Raw genomic sequence first — 17,856 nt, forward strand, 5'->3', positions numbered from 1 at the left:
TTTCTCCCAGGTCTCTGGTCTCCAGGCTCTACCTGATGCAGACTGGCAGCAGTATCCCCAGGGGAGGCAGTCAGCCCTTGATAAAGGTATCTCAGGGAGACCTTCCACCAGCAAAGGACTGTTTCACCTCAGTAATGTTAATATTAATCTGCTTATCTGCCCTGGGGCTGTAAAACACTCATCTCCAAAGGGGAAAAAAAAAAATAAATACCCACTGTTCTTTCTTTATATCTTTACTTGCTTATTGTGGGTCTTATCAGCAAATACAGCCAGCCTTCAGGGCACGAGAGTCACGCAATGGCTCCAGCAAACGGAGCCTCTGGTCCTACACCGGCATCAGCATCGCATGTTCCTACTGCAGCTGGAGTCACCGGGCCAAGGCCATGAGAGCCTCTCCACCCCAGGGGGATGGCGTGATACGCTGCTGCTGAGTCCCCGGCGATCCTGGCGCTCTTCTGAATCGCCAGGTTAGGCACTGAGGGACCCGGAGCCCCCTCCAGGACGATCCCACCTTCCCCTGCAGAAGATGAATGCCAGTTTTTGGATGTCCCTTGTGGAAAGATGGCTCATGACTCTATTGCCTTGGCCTATGGCCTTTGTCATAGGTAGTGGAGATGTTATTTGGCTGATGGATCTCATGGCTTGTCCTAAACCATCCTTCCACTTTTCCCCTGAGGCCTCTGATAGCCTGCAGCTCAAACCATGGTTTGGAGCTCCCAGCCCTCACCCTTTCTTTTCCTGAAGTATTGGGATTACAACATTAAACAGTGAAGACAAAGCCCATGTGACCCAGAGTGAAGCTGGTCAGGCTGGTTCAATGAATTCAAGTGCATCTGGGGCTGGATTGTCTCAGTGTTTCACCACAAGTTGGTGACCTGGACACAGAGAGAAAAAAGAGTTACTCTTTTTCATTCAGGCTCATTTAGCGGGTCTGAACACCTCCCTGCTCTAGCTGGAATCTCCCTGAAGTCTTGGGCAATCATCTTCCCCGTTTTCTTCCCCAACACGCTCTCTTATTTCTGTTTCTTCTTGGAAGATTTTGTGCAATGCATGATGAGTGATTGGTATTCGGACCTGAAAGGAGCTCTCTCTCATTGGTCAGGGTCTGGGACTATGGCTGAGCAGATGCCACCCATGGGAACAGATTCAAGAGCAGTGCGTGTTGCACCAGGTGGTTATATTTGTTCCTGTATCATTGCTTGCCAGGTACTGGGTTGGCTGAGATGGATTTGCGTGCAAGTTGAAGAAAAGGAGGCATCTAGCTCTACTGGCATGGGTTGACTGGCAGCCAATGTAAACTCTTGGGTTTGAGTTGGAGGAAGTCCTGTTCTCCTTCTCTGCCCTGTTGTGAAAACAGCCTTGCTCCAGTCCAGAATGCCGGCGGCCTGACTTTCTCAATAGCAAGGGGTAAAGGTGTCCTTTCTCATGTCCTTCAGGACCAGCGGTGACTATGGTGAATGAGGCTTAAGGTGGCTGAAGTCTTCCGACACACCGGTCCCTCCAGAGAGGCTTTGCTCCAACCCAGTTAATTTGAAGGATCCCTCTTATTTTTCTGAAGAAAGTAACGTGAGCAGCAGCAGAACCCCTGGTGCAAGGTTGTCTGATGGATTCTCAAGGAGGCACTGAAGTGCTTTGAGCTCCTCTATGGACTAAGATAAACCTCTCCTGAATGGGATCTTAGAGTGACATGACAAGTCAGCTAGGCAATTAAAAACATAGTGTAGAAGCAAGGGAACTGGCTGTCCTTAGAGGACTTGGAGAAGAATGAGCCTTTTTCCAAGGTTTTTTTCCCTTCAGACGCAACTACAGTGAAGGTAAATTTCAACCGGTGAAAGTTTGTCCTGATTAGTCCAGAAATAGTGATGCTGCCTAGACCTCAGTAACATCCTCCTCCTCTCCACCCAGGCTTTGGGTGTCAGTTCAGCTCAGATCTTAAACTTCGATGGAGCCTGTGGGATTACGCCATGGGTTGGCTCTCCTTCAGCTGTCAAAGGGCAACTCTAAAAGAACACAGCCCAAATGGTATTCAGCCAGTCCGGTTTTGGGTACATTCCCTTTCCCTCCAGCAAAACACAGCTCACGCACCCCATGAATGTGCTTTGTGGTACTAAGACTGGATGTGACGGAATATCAAACATTTGACGGAATATCCGAGACTAGAAATGCTGGGAAATGAAAAATGCTACAAAGCAAACAAGGTAAGACAGGAGTTTCAATGGTTTCAGTTTATTACATCATCCCGTAAAGCTGTACCAGACCCAGCTTTGCTACCAGGACACCCAGGTCTTTGCCCCTGGTGATGTCTGGGCAATGGATAAGCCCACTGCTCAGTTTATGCTCTTCGCGGGGAAGCGCTGCTTGACCTGGAAGTGCTCGCATCTTTTGTGCTTCAGGGTCAGTCCGTAGAGCGGCGTCATGTCTGCTGTCTTGCCATCGCAGATGCTGAACTCCAGCTGCTGGAGCAAGGTGGACAGGAAAAGGAAGACCTGCCACCTGGCGATGGGTTCCCCAATGCACTTCCTTTTCCCCAGGCCAAAAATCAGCACCTTCTCCCCAGCCACTTTGTTCACTTCGGTCCCTTCAGCACTGAGGAAACGCTCTGGGTTGAAGGTCAGGGGATCCTTCCAAAGTTTCCTGAAAGGGAAAACGTCAAGTGCTGAGGTGGTATCTCCTGGACACGGGTGTAGGGGAGACACTAGAAGGTGGGAGCTGTCAGTAAGAATATCCCTGAATTTAGGAGATACCCCAGCTGCTCCCTTTTTTCTCTTAAAGCAGGTTGACCCCACTTCTGCCCAGGAAGGTAACCGTGTGGGAAGGGTCCTGTACGTCACTGTAGGAGCCTTTCTGCCTCAGAAGGTACTTACTCGTCATGGTTCACTTCCCACTGATTGACAAACACGCAGCGGTCCTTTGGGATGTAGTAGCCATTCAGCACTGTGTCCCTGGTTGTGCTGGAGGGAGAAAAGACTCTAAGAGTTTGGGAAGCAAAAAAGTTCTTCTGCATCCTCAGGGGGCTGTTTGCTCCTGATGCTGCTGAAATAAGGATGAGGCCCAAAGAGATGGCTTTATGAGGGGCAGTTGCACTGTCCGTGAGCTGGATTGGGCAACCCCTACCTGAGCTGGGTGGAGTATCTTCAGTGAAGTCAGAAGAAGGCAAGAATTGCTCTTTGGGAGCTCCTTCATTGCCCTGCACGAGAGCTGTGAGCTACCCGTGTCCACAATTTGCAACCCGTGAAGCATTCTACAAATCAGTAATAATCTCCCTGCCTCTCACCACACCGCTCCTGGTGTGGCTGCAAGTCCACCTCGTCCCTCCACCTCCTTTGCAACCTCAGCACTTGCCTGTGCGGGATGGTGAAGGGCATGAAGGAGGAGTGCCTGAACATCTCCAGGATAAAGGCTTCTGTGTAGGGCAGCGTGCCCCGGTCCGACAGCCTCGGTCTCCTCTCCCGGCCGATGGTCTGGTCTGTGGGAGGTTGAGAGGAGGGAGCAGGTTGGGGTCAGCTCTGGCCAGAGAGGTTTTGGCCCCCGAGGAAGCAGGTTCTTAGACTCACCTAGTTCTTCCTGGATCTTCTTCTGGATGTTGGGGTACGTCACAAGATACATGAGGCTCCAGGATAAGGCAGTTGTCACAGTGTCAAAGCCTGGTCAAAGAGGAAAACATGTAGATGAGGTCTGTACACACAGGGTATGTGCTTTGGTTTGCCACCTAACCATCAGATGGAGCTGTCTTGGATGGCTAAGAAGGCAGAGGACATACTGGGCACGCAGTCAGACTTGGGTTTCTATCCTGTCAGAGGAAACTTTGCTAAAATATTCCACTCTCAATCATCCTGATTCACCCTTGGGTTATGTCAGGTTTGTATAACTTCTCTGGAATCAGGGGAGTTTCCACAGAGTAACTCAAAGATAAATCAGTCAGCAGACATCTCCCTCAACCTGGAAAAGCCACCCTGGCTTGTGAAGCTTGACTGAGCTATAAACCGTGCCCTTTGCTTTTCCCTGAAGCCTCTTTCCAGAGCTAATGTCCCATGCTAGTCTCTAGGGGTGCCCCTGGAAGGTCCAGGAAGGCCAGTGAGCAGGAGAACAAGTGCTTAGGCCCCAGCTGGTTGCCTGGTGTTGGACAAAGATGGGTCAGAGAGAGTGAGTTATAGCACAAGGAGCACGAGAAAATCTGAAGTAGCTGAGGGTCTGGTGGGAAAAGATACCTGCTCCAAAGAGGTCGACCACAAGGTTGACGATCTTCTCCTTAGGGACCTTCGTGGCAGTATTTGCTTCCACATTTTTATGCAGGCACTGCTCAATGAGGGAGTCAGTGATGTCTCGGATGTTGTTCTGAGAGGAAGAGAAGACAAGTCATGGCAGCAGAACCAGCCAGGGTCATACAAGCTCTGGAAATCATCATCTTTCAGCCCCCGTGCTCCCCACTGCTTTTGCAACCTATGCTTTCATTTTCCAAGGAGATGGTTCTCCAGGGAACCTGTGGAACAGATAAGATGTTCAGCCAACAAACTGGCCCTATCACACAGGGCCGTGGAGGAGAAGGAGGACTGCAGTACTGGACTGCACATGGGAGAGACTTGCTGGACTTGCCCTATGCAACAATAGCTGCAAGAACGTAGATGTCCGTTGATGCTTGGCTGCAAGAGGAAAAACGACTCCCTAATAGAGAGAGGCAGAGAGTGGGGACGCATCTCTGGTGCAGGTGAGGCTCCTGCAAGCTCTTACCTCGTCATAGGTCTTGTAGTGCTCTTTGACAATCTTCTGTAGGAAATGGACGAACCGCTTGTTGAAATCTTTAAACAAACTCATGGCGCGGCTGGGGAGATACTGGAGCACGGGGATGAAGTCAGCGGGGTTGCCAGAAGCAGCCACGTCACCAAACTGTTCACTTACATTCACTATATTGAGCAGCTCTTGGTCGTTGTGGTCGTAACGCTTGCCAAAGCAGATGGCACAGATGACGTTGGCCACAGAGACCACCAGGTACCGGTAAGGGTCAAAGCTCTTCTCCCCCTCCATCAGCTGGAGGAACTTGGTGACCAGGTAGTCAGCCTCCTTGGAGACGTGCTCCTCCAGGAGGCAGGTGGAGGAGGAGGTGGGGCTGGGGGCGATGGAGAAGGTCTTCAGGGCGTTCTGGGCCAGCTTTCTGCGGGCTTTCCACACCTCCCCTGAGTCGGGGCTGAAGGCCAGGCTCTGCCCATCCGTCACATGGCGGAAGCTGTGGAGGTCGGGGCGCCCCATGAAGTCTTCTCCTTGCTTCACCAGGGCTTGCTTGATGGTGTCCAACCCGCTCAGCACCAGGACGGGCCGGGTGCCGATCCTGACCTCCATCACGTCCCCGTACTTCTGGCTCAGCCTGGTCAGGGCCAGGTGCGTGTCCTTCCTCAGCTCCAGCACGTTGCCGAGGATGGGGTAGCCTCTGGGTCCTGGGGGGCTCTTCAGCCCCTGGGGCACGTGCTGCTGGAGGGACTGGATGAGCAGGAAAACCAGGCAGAAGACGACAGCCATGAGGAGGATCTCGGTGGCCAAGGCAACGCCTTGGCTTCCCACCAGTGACATCACAGCCTTCATCACTGCCGGCGTGTAGAAACCCTAAAGGAGTTAACCAGAAGTGTGGCAAAGAGCCAGGATTAGCAAGAGGTTCAGTCCTGCGGGGTTTCCTGATGCTGAGAAAGGCACCAAGTGAGTTCAGGGTGATGGAGCTGCCCGTGCAGAACTTGGGGGTTTTCAAGAGGTAAAAGCTGGAGACTTGTAAAGACTCTAAACCCAGCCATCGCTTCAGGGGGACCTCAGCCCTCCAGAGCCTGTAATGGCACCCCTTCCCCTGTGGGAAGACCCCAGCACCCGCTGGCGCAGTCACAGCTTCTGCCCAGGGGAGACAGTCTGTTTGCAACAAGGCACAGAAAACCGCAGCTCAAAAAAGCGCAGGGAGGCAGGAGGAGAGGAACAGCAACTCCTCAAGGAAGCCGGCCCCATGTCCACCAACTCTGTGAGGATCTCTAGCCAGGAGGCTGGATCTGCTGGGTGGCCACCGGTGCGCGGGGCCACGGGGAGCGGGGATGCCGTGGGGCTGTCCTGCAGGAACGCACGGCTCGCTGGGTGGGAAGGGAAGGGAGAGCCTGGCACACAAATTTCTCCTTCAGACCCAAGCACAACTTCCCTGGTCTTATATCCCTGATCAAAAACACACACGCGCGCGCACGTTGTCTCCTACCTGCAGGTCCTTGCTCTGCACAGGGCTGGTTTTACTGCCCGCGGCTCCCAGCAAAGATAGGCAGAGGGTTTCTGGCAGCTGCCTGCCCCGAGGAGCGGTGGGGATCCTCTCCTGCCACCTGGATCTTCTTCTCCTGTCACCCGTAGGGCAGTGGCTTTATATGCGCTCCCCTTGCCGCATGGCTGGGTGCTTATCTCTGGGGGGTCACAGCACAAAAGCCTTGGGGAATAGCTATCCATTAACAAACGGGGCTGAGCCTGGCTGGAGTCAGCCCAAGAAGCCAGGCAAGATATTTCCTCAGCTCCAACGGGCTCTGGGGGATGAATGGTGACTTCTCCTCCTCTCCAGGGCACATGCCTGCCCTAGAGTCCAGGATGGGGAGGCAGAAGGGGGTCCATAAGCCCTGCCCTGGGGAGGATAGAGCACACTCCCTCAGCACTGCTGTCCCGTGGGATGTGGGTGCCAGCCTTTACCCCCAAGACCTTTTCTGTGCTGACCAGACTGCTCCCAGCACACAGAGAGGGCTGTTCACCTCCATGGCCTCTCTGGAGGTGCTTCCAGCAGCGAGGGGATGTGTTTGCAGCAAGGCATCTGCAGCCACAGCCCTCTCCATCCCCGTGGGGAATCATCCAGCAGGTCCCCACGCCCCGGGACTGGTGGTGGCAGGACCTTCTGGCCCAGCAGCAGAGCCAAACTCAGGTTAACGATTGCCGAGGTTCGCGTGAGAAGGCGGCTGGCTCGCTTCCCCCGGCTCCTCCGTGGCAAACAGGCAGCGAGGGAGAGGAGTGGCGGGGCAGAGGGGAGGAGGTGAGCCAGAGAGATTAGGAGAGGTGAAAGGGGCAGTGCGGGGCAAGGCTGGGGCCATTCATCCCTCTGAAAACATAACGTGCCACCCAGCAGGAGATGCGGGAACAACTGGGGCTGCTGCTTGAGCTGGGGCAAAATTCAGGGCTTTGGGAAATGCAGCTGGGATGAGCTGGAGGAGCAGGAATGAACCAGAGCTTTGGGGCTTAGCCCTAAGTTTCATTTAGTCTTTGAAAACTACAGTGGGAATTTGGCCCAGGTAAGAGCTGAGCTAATATTTAATAAAGGCTTTCAACATCTGGTCTAATCAGGCTCATTAATAGCAATGACGCCGTTCATTAACATTTGGCAAGAACAGTTACAAAACCCTGGCTGCTAATATTCATTCAGATAATTGCCAGACACCTCGCAGACCTACCAGCCCTGGCTTCACCAGACAATGCCTCCCAGCGAGGAAGACTCTCGGGAGCACCTTGGGGGAGGCAGGCTGGGGTTTCACAGGAGCAGGGCACTGCCTTGCAGGCTGGATCCAGCCGGCGTCTCCCATCCCCACGGATCTACCCATCTCTATTGCATGGGTTTGGGGGGGTGGAGGGGCAGACTGATCGCACTCACCCCCCCCCCCCCAGGCAGCATTTCAGACCTTGGTGGCCTTGCACTGCGGGGCAACCCCCACCAGCCTCTCCTGATCCATCATATCCCAGAGCGCTGGAGAATCTGGGTCCTGGCGCCACATCAGGAACCCCAGAGGGGGTCCCCAGGACCCACCTGCCCCTCTTCTACCCCCCCCCCCCCCCACCTTTTTCCCCAGCCTCCTCCGTGCTCGCTGCCAAGCCTTGTGAGGGCAGGGTGCCTCCCGATGAGAACAGCGTTAAGAGCTGCCGCCTTGCGTGCCAGGCAGCCTCACGCCCCAAATACACTGACACCCAGTGCCGGGCACCCACCCCGGCCACCGCCCCTTGCTGAGCCCTCGGCTGCCCGGGGCTGGCTGGGGGGGGCGGCCAGCGAGCCCCACAGGACCCCTGCCCTTGGCAGGGCTCGCACACTCCCGCCAGCACTCGCCGATGCACCTTGCTTCCCTCCCGGCTGCGTGCCCGTGGGGGTTTTTTTTTAGTGTGTACGGCCGTGCCAGCATGCGTGTGGCGAGGACATGCGTGAGCAACATGTGGCGGAGCACGTGTGGGGGCGAGCACCCGCGAGGAACACGACTCTGCTGCGCGGCGGCGGGCAAGCGAGCTCTTTGTGCACGCGCAAAGAAACATCCAGCGTGTTTTTGCGCCCACGAGAGCGTGTTAAAATACGCGCGCGTGCACCCACAGGAGAGCACGGGGCGCGCGTCGCCTCCGTCTGTGCGATGTGTCTGCGGGGTCTGTACGTGCAGCGGCACGGCTGTATGGGTGTACCTATAGATGGGGCGAACGTGAGGGACGTGGGTTTACCGGGAGGCGTGGGCGGGGGTGCCTGTGAGTTTTACCGAGGTGCCACGGTGCGTGCGAGAGTCCGTGGAGGCATCCCTGCCTGGGGTTTACGGACACATCAACGTGTCCTGCGTGGTCCGTGTGTCCCGAGCAGCCCCTTTCCTGAGCCGTGGGGAAAGACGGCACGGGGGACATCTGCACGGGTCCCCTGGGAACGGACAGCCGGAGGCACGGGTCAGCGTCCCTTGGACCCCAAAGAGGACATTCACGGTGGCACGAATGAGACACCCCCCCACACACAACCCCCACCCCCCCCTTCCCTCTTTGCAGGGTGGAAAACCACCCCTCAGCCCCACTCCTCGTGGACTGGACAGTGCGGGGACCTCTGTGTCCTACTGAGAGGGACACAAGCAGCGGGAGGGGGGCTGTTGTCCCCTCGCAGGTGATGGCAGCATCCCGTGGCACAGCAGTTGCAGCCCTGTTACCCCCGACGCTGTACCCGGTGCTGGGGAGCCCCCCCGACCCGAGCCAGCCCGGGGTGGGGGGGGGGTGGGGGGGCGCGATCCTGAGCTGCTCCGGCGCCGCCCTGACCCCGGGCCAGGCTCCTGGACGTGGGGCCACCGCCCTGGTCCTTTAAAAGCCATTTCCCCCCCCACCCACCCATAGCGTGACTGCGAGTGACCGGGACAACCCTCCCGGGTCTGTCCGGAGCCCCTTCGCACGCGATGTCCCCAGTGCCACCTCTGGGACCCCCCCCGGCGGGGCGGGACCCCCCCGGCCCCTCTCCCATCCCCGCTGTGGCCGGGCTGAGGACCGGGATGCGGGTGGAGGGGGTGAGATTTATGGGGGGGGGGGCGGGGAGCGGGCTGATCGCCCTTGTCCTCCTTGAAGGGCAGGTCCTGGCTTGTCACCCCACGGGGATCGGGGATGTGGGCGGGGGCTGGAGCTGCGAACTGTGCCTGAGACCCCCTCTGGACGCCCGAGCATCCCCCCCCCTCCGCCCCGCGACGTGCCCCCCATCTCCGTTTGCCCCGTCTGCCCCATCCCCGCGCCATCTCGACCCCCGGGCTGCTCTGTCCCCGGGGGACAGGAGGTGACAGAGGGCACGGCCGCTTCTCACGCAAACCTGGACAATCTTTAACCGGGCCGGGGCAGCGAGGGCCGTGACCCCCCGGGGCTGCCCCGCCGCCCCCTTCCCCACGGAAACTCGATCCAGGTCAACCGAGCGGCCCCCGCAACGTGGGGCGGGGGGGGACACGGGGCCGCTGAACCCCCCGGGCTCCCCTGTCTCTCTGCTTTACCGGGGAGCACCGGCAGAGGGACCGGCGACCCCCCCGCCGAGGGGTCGGATCGCTAAAGCACCGCGGTGGGGAGGGTGGTCTACGCTCAACCCCTGCGTGTTCGCGGAGCCGCGTTGGGGGGAGTGAATTCCCCCCCCCCGCCTTCTTACCCGGTACCGCGCACACCGGGGCTGTTTTTCCCACGCTCCCGCTCGCCCCGTGGCTCCGGACACCGGGAATATCCCGGGGCTACGGGCAACAGCGGCCGCGGGGCTGGATGGAGCCGGCTGCCCGCAGCGAGGGCTGCGGGGGGGGGGGGGGGGGGAAGCAGCGGGGCCGGGGCGCTCCCCGGGGGGGGTCGGGGAGGGAACCGGAGCCCCGGGACCGGCGCCTTTAAGATCCTGCCGGTAGCGTGACTGGAGTGACCGGGGCGGCGCGGGTTGCCCAAACATCCCGCCCGCTTCGCACGCGATGCCCCCCCCCCCCTCCACCCCCCCATCCCACAGTTTGGAACCCACGGGTGGCACTGGCACCCCCCGCCCGACCCGTCGGGACACACACACCCCCCCCCGCAACCCCGCCCGCCGCCTTGCAGCTTCCCCACCGGGGACACGCAGGGGAGCGGGGCACCCACACCCCACGCGTGGGGTGGGGCTGCGCGACCCCTCTCCTGCCACTGCGGGGAAGGGTGTGTGTGTGTGGGGGGGTGTGGGGGGTGTGTGTGTGGGGGGTGGGGTGTGTGTGTGTGGGGGGGGTGGGCGGTGTGTGTGTGTGTGTGGGGGGGGTGCGTGGGGGGGGGGGGGTGTCCGGGTTAGTTATTGAGGAGTTTGGACGCACGTCAGCTTTGATTAGGCTTCGGTCACGTGACGGGAGGTTGCCGGGCCAATCAGGGCGAGCGGCGATGCATATAAAGCAGAAGCGAAGGGCGAGCGGGGTACCTGCCGGGAGGATCGGGCCCCCAGCCGCTCGGCTCCGGAGGTGAGTACCCGCGGGGCTGCCCGCTGCCGGGCACGGCTCTCTGCCCCGAGGATGGAGAGGTGCGGGGGGCACTTCCAGCTCCCCCCAGAGGGATAGAAAACCGGGGGGTGCCCTGCCGCAGGGTGTTCCCCCTCACTGGCTCCCCAAATCTCCTGTAGCGTCCTTCCCGGAGCTGTGAGAAGGGGATTTCTGGGGTGTCCTGGAGGTAACCCTCAGAGGGAGTCCCAGCTGGGCTGCGCCCACTGGGGTGCAAGGCTCTCATCCGCCCCCCAACCTTCTCACCCCATGGGACACCCGAGTGTTTGCAGCACCCTGACAAACCCAAGGGGAGGTGGGATTTCAAACCCAGCCTCTTCCTACCCCTGGCTTGGGGTTTTCTGAGGGATTTCTGGCGGAGCTGGGAGCAGGGTGTCCACAGCCTGTTGGCCCCATGCTACAGCTACAGTTACCTTTCATGGCCATCGATCTTTAGGAAGATTTGTGGCAATGCTCTATTCAGTTTTCTGGCAAGCAGAGGCTTAGCACGAGCAACCAGATGACTCAGATCAGGAGGATTCAGCTCTCCTGTAGTCAAGCACTCTGGAAAACTCTTTGCAATAGAAGAGAGAGGTCCTGTAGTTAAGAGAGCACCTCTTCCCTGGCATACCAAGAAAAAACTGTAGGACCTATTCCTTCCACTGCTGGCTAGCAAAAAATGATTTAAGTGCAAGCAGTTTCCTAAAGTGCAAAAAAACAATGCAGCTCTGGATCCCAAGTTAAGCCCAGCTTTCCTGCCCGCAATCCTGTGAGGTTGCTACTAAGAGTGCCTCAACTAGAGGTGCTCCACGGACCTTCCCCCCCTTCATAAAGCCCCTCTGGTTTATTACTAAGGTTTCTGCACTCTGGCAGTGATGAAGGCTGTGATGTCGCTGGTGGGAAGCCAAGGCGTTGCCTCGGCCACCGAGATCCTCCTCATGGCTGTCGTCTTCTGCCTGGTTTTCCTGCTCATCCAGTCCCTTCAGCAGCACGTGCCCCAGGGGCTGAAGAGCCCCCCAGGACCCAGAGGCTACCCCATCCTCGGCAACGTGCTGGAGCTGAGGAAGGACACGCACCTGGCCCTGACCAGGCTGAGCCAGAAGTATGGGGACGTGATGGAGGTCAGGATCGGCACCCGGCCCGTCCTGGTGCTGAGCGGGTTGGACACCATCAAGCAAGCCCTGGTGAAGCAAGGAGAAGACTTCATGGGGCGCCCCGACCTCCACAGCTTCCAATACATTTCGAATGGGCAGAGCCTGGCCTTCAGCCCCGACTCAGGGGAGGTGTGGAAAGCCCGCAGAAAGCTGGCCCAGAACGCCCTGAAGACCTTCTCCATCGCCCCCAGCCCCACCTCCTCCTCCACCTGCCTCCTGGAGGAGCACGTCTCCAAGGAGGCTGACTACCTGGTCACCAAGTTCCTCCAGCTGATGGAGGGGGAGAAGAGCTTTGACCCTTACCGGTACCTGGTGGTCTCTGTGGCCAACGTCATCTGTGCCATCTGCTTTGGCAAGCGTTACGACCACAACGACCAAGAGCTGCTCAGCTTGGTGAACCTCAGCAATGAATTTGGTGACGTGGCTGCTTCTGGCAACCCCGCTGACTTCATCCCCGTGCTCCAGTATCTCCCCAGCCGCACCATGCAGCTCTTTAAGGACATCAACAGGCGCTTCAACTTCTTTGTGCAAAAAATTGTCCAGGAGCATTACACTAGCTTTGATAAGGTAAGAGCTTGGATGTGGGTAGAGAAGAGATGCCTACAACTGCCAGAGATGCTATCTGTCAGAGAACAGGGGGAAGAGGGTACTCCCTTTATAGCCCACCTCTGCCCAGGAGAGCTCCTTGGAGCTCTTGGATCTGTGTTTAATCCCCCCAGGATCTGGCACTGGCTGGGGGAGGTTTCCATAGCCCTGGGTGTCCATGAAGTCCCTGACCCTCCCGCTCTTCCCCAGGAGCACATCCGGGATGTCACAGACTCGCTGATCGAGCACTGCCAGGAGAATGGTGTGGGGGAGGATGCCCGTGTCTCTCTCTCCAATGAGAAGATCATCAGCATCGTCAATGACCTTTTTGGGGCAGGTGAGAACATTTCTGAGGGTAAAGCCTTGCTGCTGGGAGGCTGGGTGGGGGAGCTGGAGCAGTTGGGGTGAGACTCTGGCTACGCTTGGGTGTTTGGAGCTGCTTCTGGGCTCTTGGGTGCCATCCTGAGCAGCGACCAGAGAAGATGGCTTTTCAGCAAGAGCTGATGGGGGAACTGCTCCAAGGCAAACATCTGGAGTGATGAGATATGTAAATACCCACGCGTGTATCCTCTTTTGGTAAGTAAATGCCTTTTTGTATGTCCATCCAGGCTTTGACACTGTGGCAACTGCCTTATCCTGGAGCCTCATGTATGTCGCCTTGTACCCCAACGTCCAGAAGAAGATCCAGGAAGAACTAGGTGAGTCTAAGAACCTGCTTCCTCGGGGGCCAAAACCTCTCTGGCCAGAGCTGACCCCAACCTGCTCCCTCCTCTCAACCTCCCACAGACCAGACCATCGGCCGGGAGAGGAGACCGAGGCTGTCGGACCGGGGCACGCTGCCCTACACAGAAGCCTTTATCCTGGAGATGTTCAGGCACTCCTCCTTCCTGCCCTTCACCATCCCGCACAGGTACGGGCTGGAGAGGCTGACACATTATTTGGGGTTTTTTTTGGAATGGTTTTCTGGGAGGTGCCATTTAGGCAGATAATTGCCTGGGAATCGATCCCTGCTATGGGGAAATATTCCAGTGCACAGCCTGAGTTACTTGTGTTAAAGTTGCCCATGGCTTTCACGCTCACCGATAGTGCTGGTGCCTGTGGCTGCATCTGCCACTCTCGCTGCCGTCAGCTTCCAGCTTGCTGCTCTCCTGGGACTGATTCCTTTGCTTTGAGGGTAGTTTTGCTCCAAAACCTTTACTAATGGAGGGATGGTGAACACCCCTGGGTTTATATTCCCCCTGCCTTGGAAGAAACCACGTCACAACTCATCCAGCTTCCTGAAACTGGAATCTTTCTGCTTGAGGAAAACTGTTAAACAAGACTATTTAGTCTCCCAGATACAAACTGGGGTATTTCCTAGCCAGTCCTAAGAGTACAAATAAAGCATTGGAAATTAAACACCCCGAGGACTTGCCAAGCTTTGTTTTGCCATGAAGCTGAGGGTCTCTTCTTAACTGCTCTTCCCTTCCGCCCATATTTCTTTCAGTACAACAAAAGCGACAGCGTTGAATGGGTATTACATTCCCAAGAACACCTGCGTGTTTATCAACCAGTGGCAAGTGAATCATGATGAGTGAGTATACCAAATCCCCCATGCTTATCTGGCTGGGATGGGGTGGCTTTGCTTGGCATTAAGATGGCTCTGAGCCTTTAGAGCAACATTCCAAAAGCCAAGTGGGTCGTGAAGGCAGGAAAAGGCAGGTTGGACCAAAAACTGTGTGGGTTTGATGCTGAGCCCAGACTTGATATCTCCTGGGCCTGGAGGTGTTCTGTGTTGACTTGGTCACCAGTTCAGCAGCTCCCCAACACCAGGGCTTACCCAATTTATGTGCAGTAACGTGGTGATGTCCTCAATGCACTGGCCTTTCCACATATGTGATACGAGGGTTGGCAGCTTGGGCTGCTGAATATCCACGAATCGGTGGATCCTCCTGCCAAGCAGCTCTTGTGATCTGGGTTGACGCCTCTGCATGTGAACTGCCCGGTTCCCTTTTTCGGGGAGAAAAATGTCCTGACATGATTCTCACTAAACTCAATAGGCTTGTGGCGTTATCGTTGATAATCAGCTTTGGTGAATGAAAGGGGATCTGGAAACCAAAGCCCCATCTTATCCCTCCACTGGTCTCCAGTAGAGACCCTCCTGGGTGTGGGGGGTAATAGTCTGACTAAGGCTTCATACAGAAAGTGGTCCCCAGATCAGATATTTTGGATCAGAAGCTCAAAACAATTGTATCCAAATAGCCCAGCAGCACAGAAATATTAAAATATTCCTTCTGCTCCTGCACAATCTGGTGAGCATTGCAATGGGAACACTGTCTTCAGGGCCAGAGAGGATTCCCCATACCCAAGCAGAAATTCTCAGCTAAGACACTGGGAAAACCCCACCTGCTACCTCCCAGCAGCTGAACTGGGACAGGTTGGGAAGTTTTGCTGGGAGGATTCAAGGTTGGGAAGATCCTCAGGTCTCCATCTTTTCTTTTTTGAAGAGCTGCTGACCCATTTCTGTGCTCTCCTTTTGGCTGAAACTGCAGGATCTCTAGCTGTTTCATGCTGAATTAAATCCATCTCCTGTATCTGCACAGGCAAACACCATCTGAGTTTGAAACAGAGGTTTCAATAGACTGAGCTGATGGGGTCTGACACGTAGCTGGCATTTTAGATCAGCAATAGAGGTTGCCAAAGTTTTTGGATGGTGACATAAGAAAGCATTGCAATGTTTCTCTGCAAGGAGGTTTGTTTTTTTGTTTTTTTGTTTTTTTTTTTTTTGATTGCTGTCCCCATCACAATGGGTGAAAATGGTTTCCTCAAGTGTGTCTCTATTCTGCTCCAGGAAGCTTTGGAAGGACCCCTCAGCCTTCAACCCCGAGCGGTTCCTCAATGCCACGGGGACCGAAATAAGCAGGACAGAGAGCGACAAAGTGATGGCTTTTGGCTTGGGGAAGAGGCGATGCATCGGGGAGTCCATTGGCCGGTGGGAGGTCTTCCTCTTCTTGGCCATCATGCTGCAGCAGCTGGAGTTCAGCCTCTGCCCTGGGGAGGAGGTGGACATCACTCCTCAGTACGGACTGACAATGAAATACAAGAAATGCGAGTGCTTCCAGATTAAGAAGCGTTTCCCCATGAGGAGCTCTCCATAAGCTGCAGGAGGAAGCATCACTTTGCAGAAGAAAGCCAGCCCTTGGAGTCAGACACTCAGCCTGCTTTTGCTGATGCTTTCTAGAAGCTAGCACAGCCCCTTGCTGTGTTGTTTCACTGGAGGCTTGTTCATCTCATGTAAACGCGAGGGGGGAGGAACAAAGCCAGCTTTGTCGGGCTCCCCGCAGCCCCCCTAGCCAGCTCCATCGCCCTTGCCTGTAGAAAAACTCACCAGAGGTCCAGCCCGCTCATCCCTCTTGGGGAGGTCCAGGGGAGCCGCAGCCCTGCGGTGGGGAGGAGGATGCTTTGGGCTGGGAGAAGCGGTGTGGGACGTTGGTAGGGGTGTCCTTGCCCTCCCCGGAGCCACAGGCAGAGCCGGAGCTGCCCCGGGCAACTCCCTCCCTTCACCAAATAGGAATAAACCTGCGGGTTCCTCCCTGAGAAACCTGGCCAGCCTTTTCCCATGGGGTGGAACTCTTTCCAGCTTGTTTGGCAGAGCTGCTTGCAAAGCCTTCAGCTCCTTGTGCCGATGGGAACGGGCTCTCCCCACTGCTCCAGCTGCCTTCTGAAGGGCTCTCGAGGTGATGCAGGGGCCAGACGTACCCCTGTGCCAGCAGCCATCTCCAGTGGACCCGTTCTGGGTACACCCTCGCACAGCCAAATTCCCTGAATGTAAATTTATGAAATGAATCCCTGAGTGTTTCTACCAAACCTTGGTGACAGCCTACTAGGAAAAAAAAAAAAAAAGTACATTTTAAAAAATAGGTCCACAAGTAGTGCTGTTCACAAAATAAGGTATTGGCTAAACTCCTAACAAGAAGTCTCCTTGAAAAATCAAAGGACTGAGAATAAGGGACAAGAAGCAGCAAGAGGCGCAGTAGAACACTTCTGGCTTTCAGATTATGTATTTGCTGCTTTTTAACTAGTTTGGGGGTTTTCCTTAGCAAGCAATAGATTTCTATATTCAGACTAGTAAAAGGGGCAAGGGTTTGAGGACTGCAGGAAATGCACTGCCTTATGTTGCAGTCTGCTTTAGCCAGCGTGAAGGTGAATTCTCATGGCAAATGGAGCAGCGATTCCTGCTTGTTTGTACCTGTGTGGAACAGATCCATATGCTGGGATATAAATTGCACACTATTTCTAACCCAATAAATACATATATGAAAGTTTCTTAAGTTTCTTGCTGGTCTTATTACACTGGGAAAAGATTCTATTTTTTGGGGGTGGGGGGAGATGATACCCCACACCTCTCTATCATCTTTAAAAATCTGACTTGGATATGTTGGATCAGGATTTTTCCTATGGGGACATGAGCTAGCTGTCCCTTTACTATCAGGGCTGTGACACCAGTGGCATTAGAGGGAGTTTTTAGTCCTCCTGAGTGCTGGCAGTGGTGCTCTCCCTGTGTATATAAAGAAGCTAAAGCCTCAAGTGGGATTTGCAGAGAGGTGATGCCAAGCTCTGGCTCAGTTCAGGATTTAACTGAAAATCAGGACTAGCCCTTCTACCCCTAAAAAAAAAAAAAAAAAAGAAACAATAGCTTGAAAATCGCTTTTCACAACTCTCAGGGAGGCAATCCATGGAGGGATGGTTCAGGCCATTGCCTGCTCCATGCTTCCCCGCCTCAAAGTGAAATTATTTCTGAGGCTTTGCCTAGCTTCCCTTAAAAAAGAAGAGGGCAGTATACATTAAATTGCCATGCAGATAATAAGGGATTATATGGAAACTTGGGGTCTGTGCCAGGGCTTCCAGCTTGGTGGGGTAGGAAACCACTCTTGTCCTACAGGCACATTTTCATGAGGCGCAAATGTTTAGCCAAGCCCTCGAATGGGGATATAATATCAGGAATCTTGGCAAAATTCATTCTTTTGCTGAAAAGTGTGCTTCTCCCCAAATCCCTGCTCTGGGATGCTCTATGGCATGAGCTACTCTCGCCCCACATAGGTATAAAAATCAAAATAAGTGCAGAAAGGTTAATATTTCACTCCATCCATCACCGGGACATAAAAGACAGCTGGATAACTCAGCGGCTTTTTAAATAGTGCCACCCATTGTACCATGGAGTTATTTCTAATTTTGTGGCTGTGCTGTGGAAAGGCTGCTCTTAAGGAGAGGAGCCTTCCTCCCACCGTGACCTCGCTCACCTTCGTGTTATTGTTGTTATTGTTACCGACTGCTATCATAATGTTTTTGTTTTTAATTAACATCCCCGGCACAGCCTGCCGCTTAGCTCGGGAAGGTCAGCCAGCGCACGGATCCAGCACCCCACC

At 55.5% G+C, this 17,856-nt stretch overlaps 2 protein-coding genes across 4 annotated transcripts; one reads left to right on the top strand and one right to left on the bottom strand.

Moving 5' to 3' along the window:
- Positions 1–2,217: 2,217 nt before the first annotated feature.
- On the bottom strand, positions 2,218–6,341 carry LOC104359438 (cytochrome P450 1A5). Of its 2 annotated transcripts, XM_042804108.1 has the most exons (8): positions 6,218–6,271; positions 4,729–5,595; positions 4,209–4,335; positions 3,555–3,644; positions 3,343–3,466; positions 2,865–2,951; positions 2,547–2,634; positions 2,290–2,456 (listed from the first exon to the last, which is right to left on the bottom strand). In XM_042804108.1, the coding sequence occupies exons 2-8, from the start codon at positions 5,572–5,574 to the stop codon at positions 2,328–2,330; spliced, it is 1,491 nt and encodes a 496-aa protein (XP_042660042.1). In that variant the 5' UTR covers positions 5,575–5,595; positions 6,218–6,271; the 3' UTR covers positions 2,290–2,327. The 2 variants fall into 2 exon arrangements, with proteins under 2 accessions (XP_042660041.1, XP_042660042.1); XM_042804107.1 differs by having other exon boundaries at positions 2,218–2,634; positions 6,218–6,341.
- A 4,307-nt stretch (positions 6,342–10,648) lies between these two features.
- LOC104361553 (cytochrome P450 1A4) lies at positions 10,649–16,713 on the top strand. 2 transcript variants are annotated; one of them, XM_032990414.2, is made up of 7 exons: positions 10,649–10,697; positions 11,586–12,433; positions 12,662–12,788; positions 13,060–13,149; positions 13,238–13,361; positions 13,938–14,024; positions 15,282–16,713. In XM_032990414.2, the coding sequence occupies exons 2-7, from the start codon at positions 11,588–11,590 to the stop codon at positions 15,586–15,588; spliced, it is 1,581 nt and encodes a 526-aa protein (XP_032846305.1). In that variant the 5' UTR covers positions 10,649–10,697; positions 11,586–11,587; the 3' UTR covers positions 15,589–16,713. The 2 variants fall into 2 exon arrangements, with proteins under 2 accessions (XP_032846305.1, XP_032846304.1); XM_032990413.2 differs by having other exon boundaries at positions 10,673–10,697; positions 11,568–12,433.
- Positions 16,714–17,856: the final 1,143 nt, after the last annotated feature.

This window comes from Tyto alba, unplaced genomic scaffold (genome assembly GCF_018691265.1).
Source record: "Tyto alba isolate M040663 unplaced genomic scaffold, T.alba_DEE_v4.0 Super-Scaffold_41, whole genome shotgun sequence".
Taxonomy (NCBI): domain Eukaryota; kingdom Metazoa; phylum Chordata; class Aves; order Strigiformes; family Tytonidae; genus Tyto; species Tyto alba.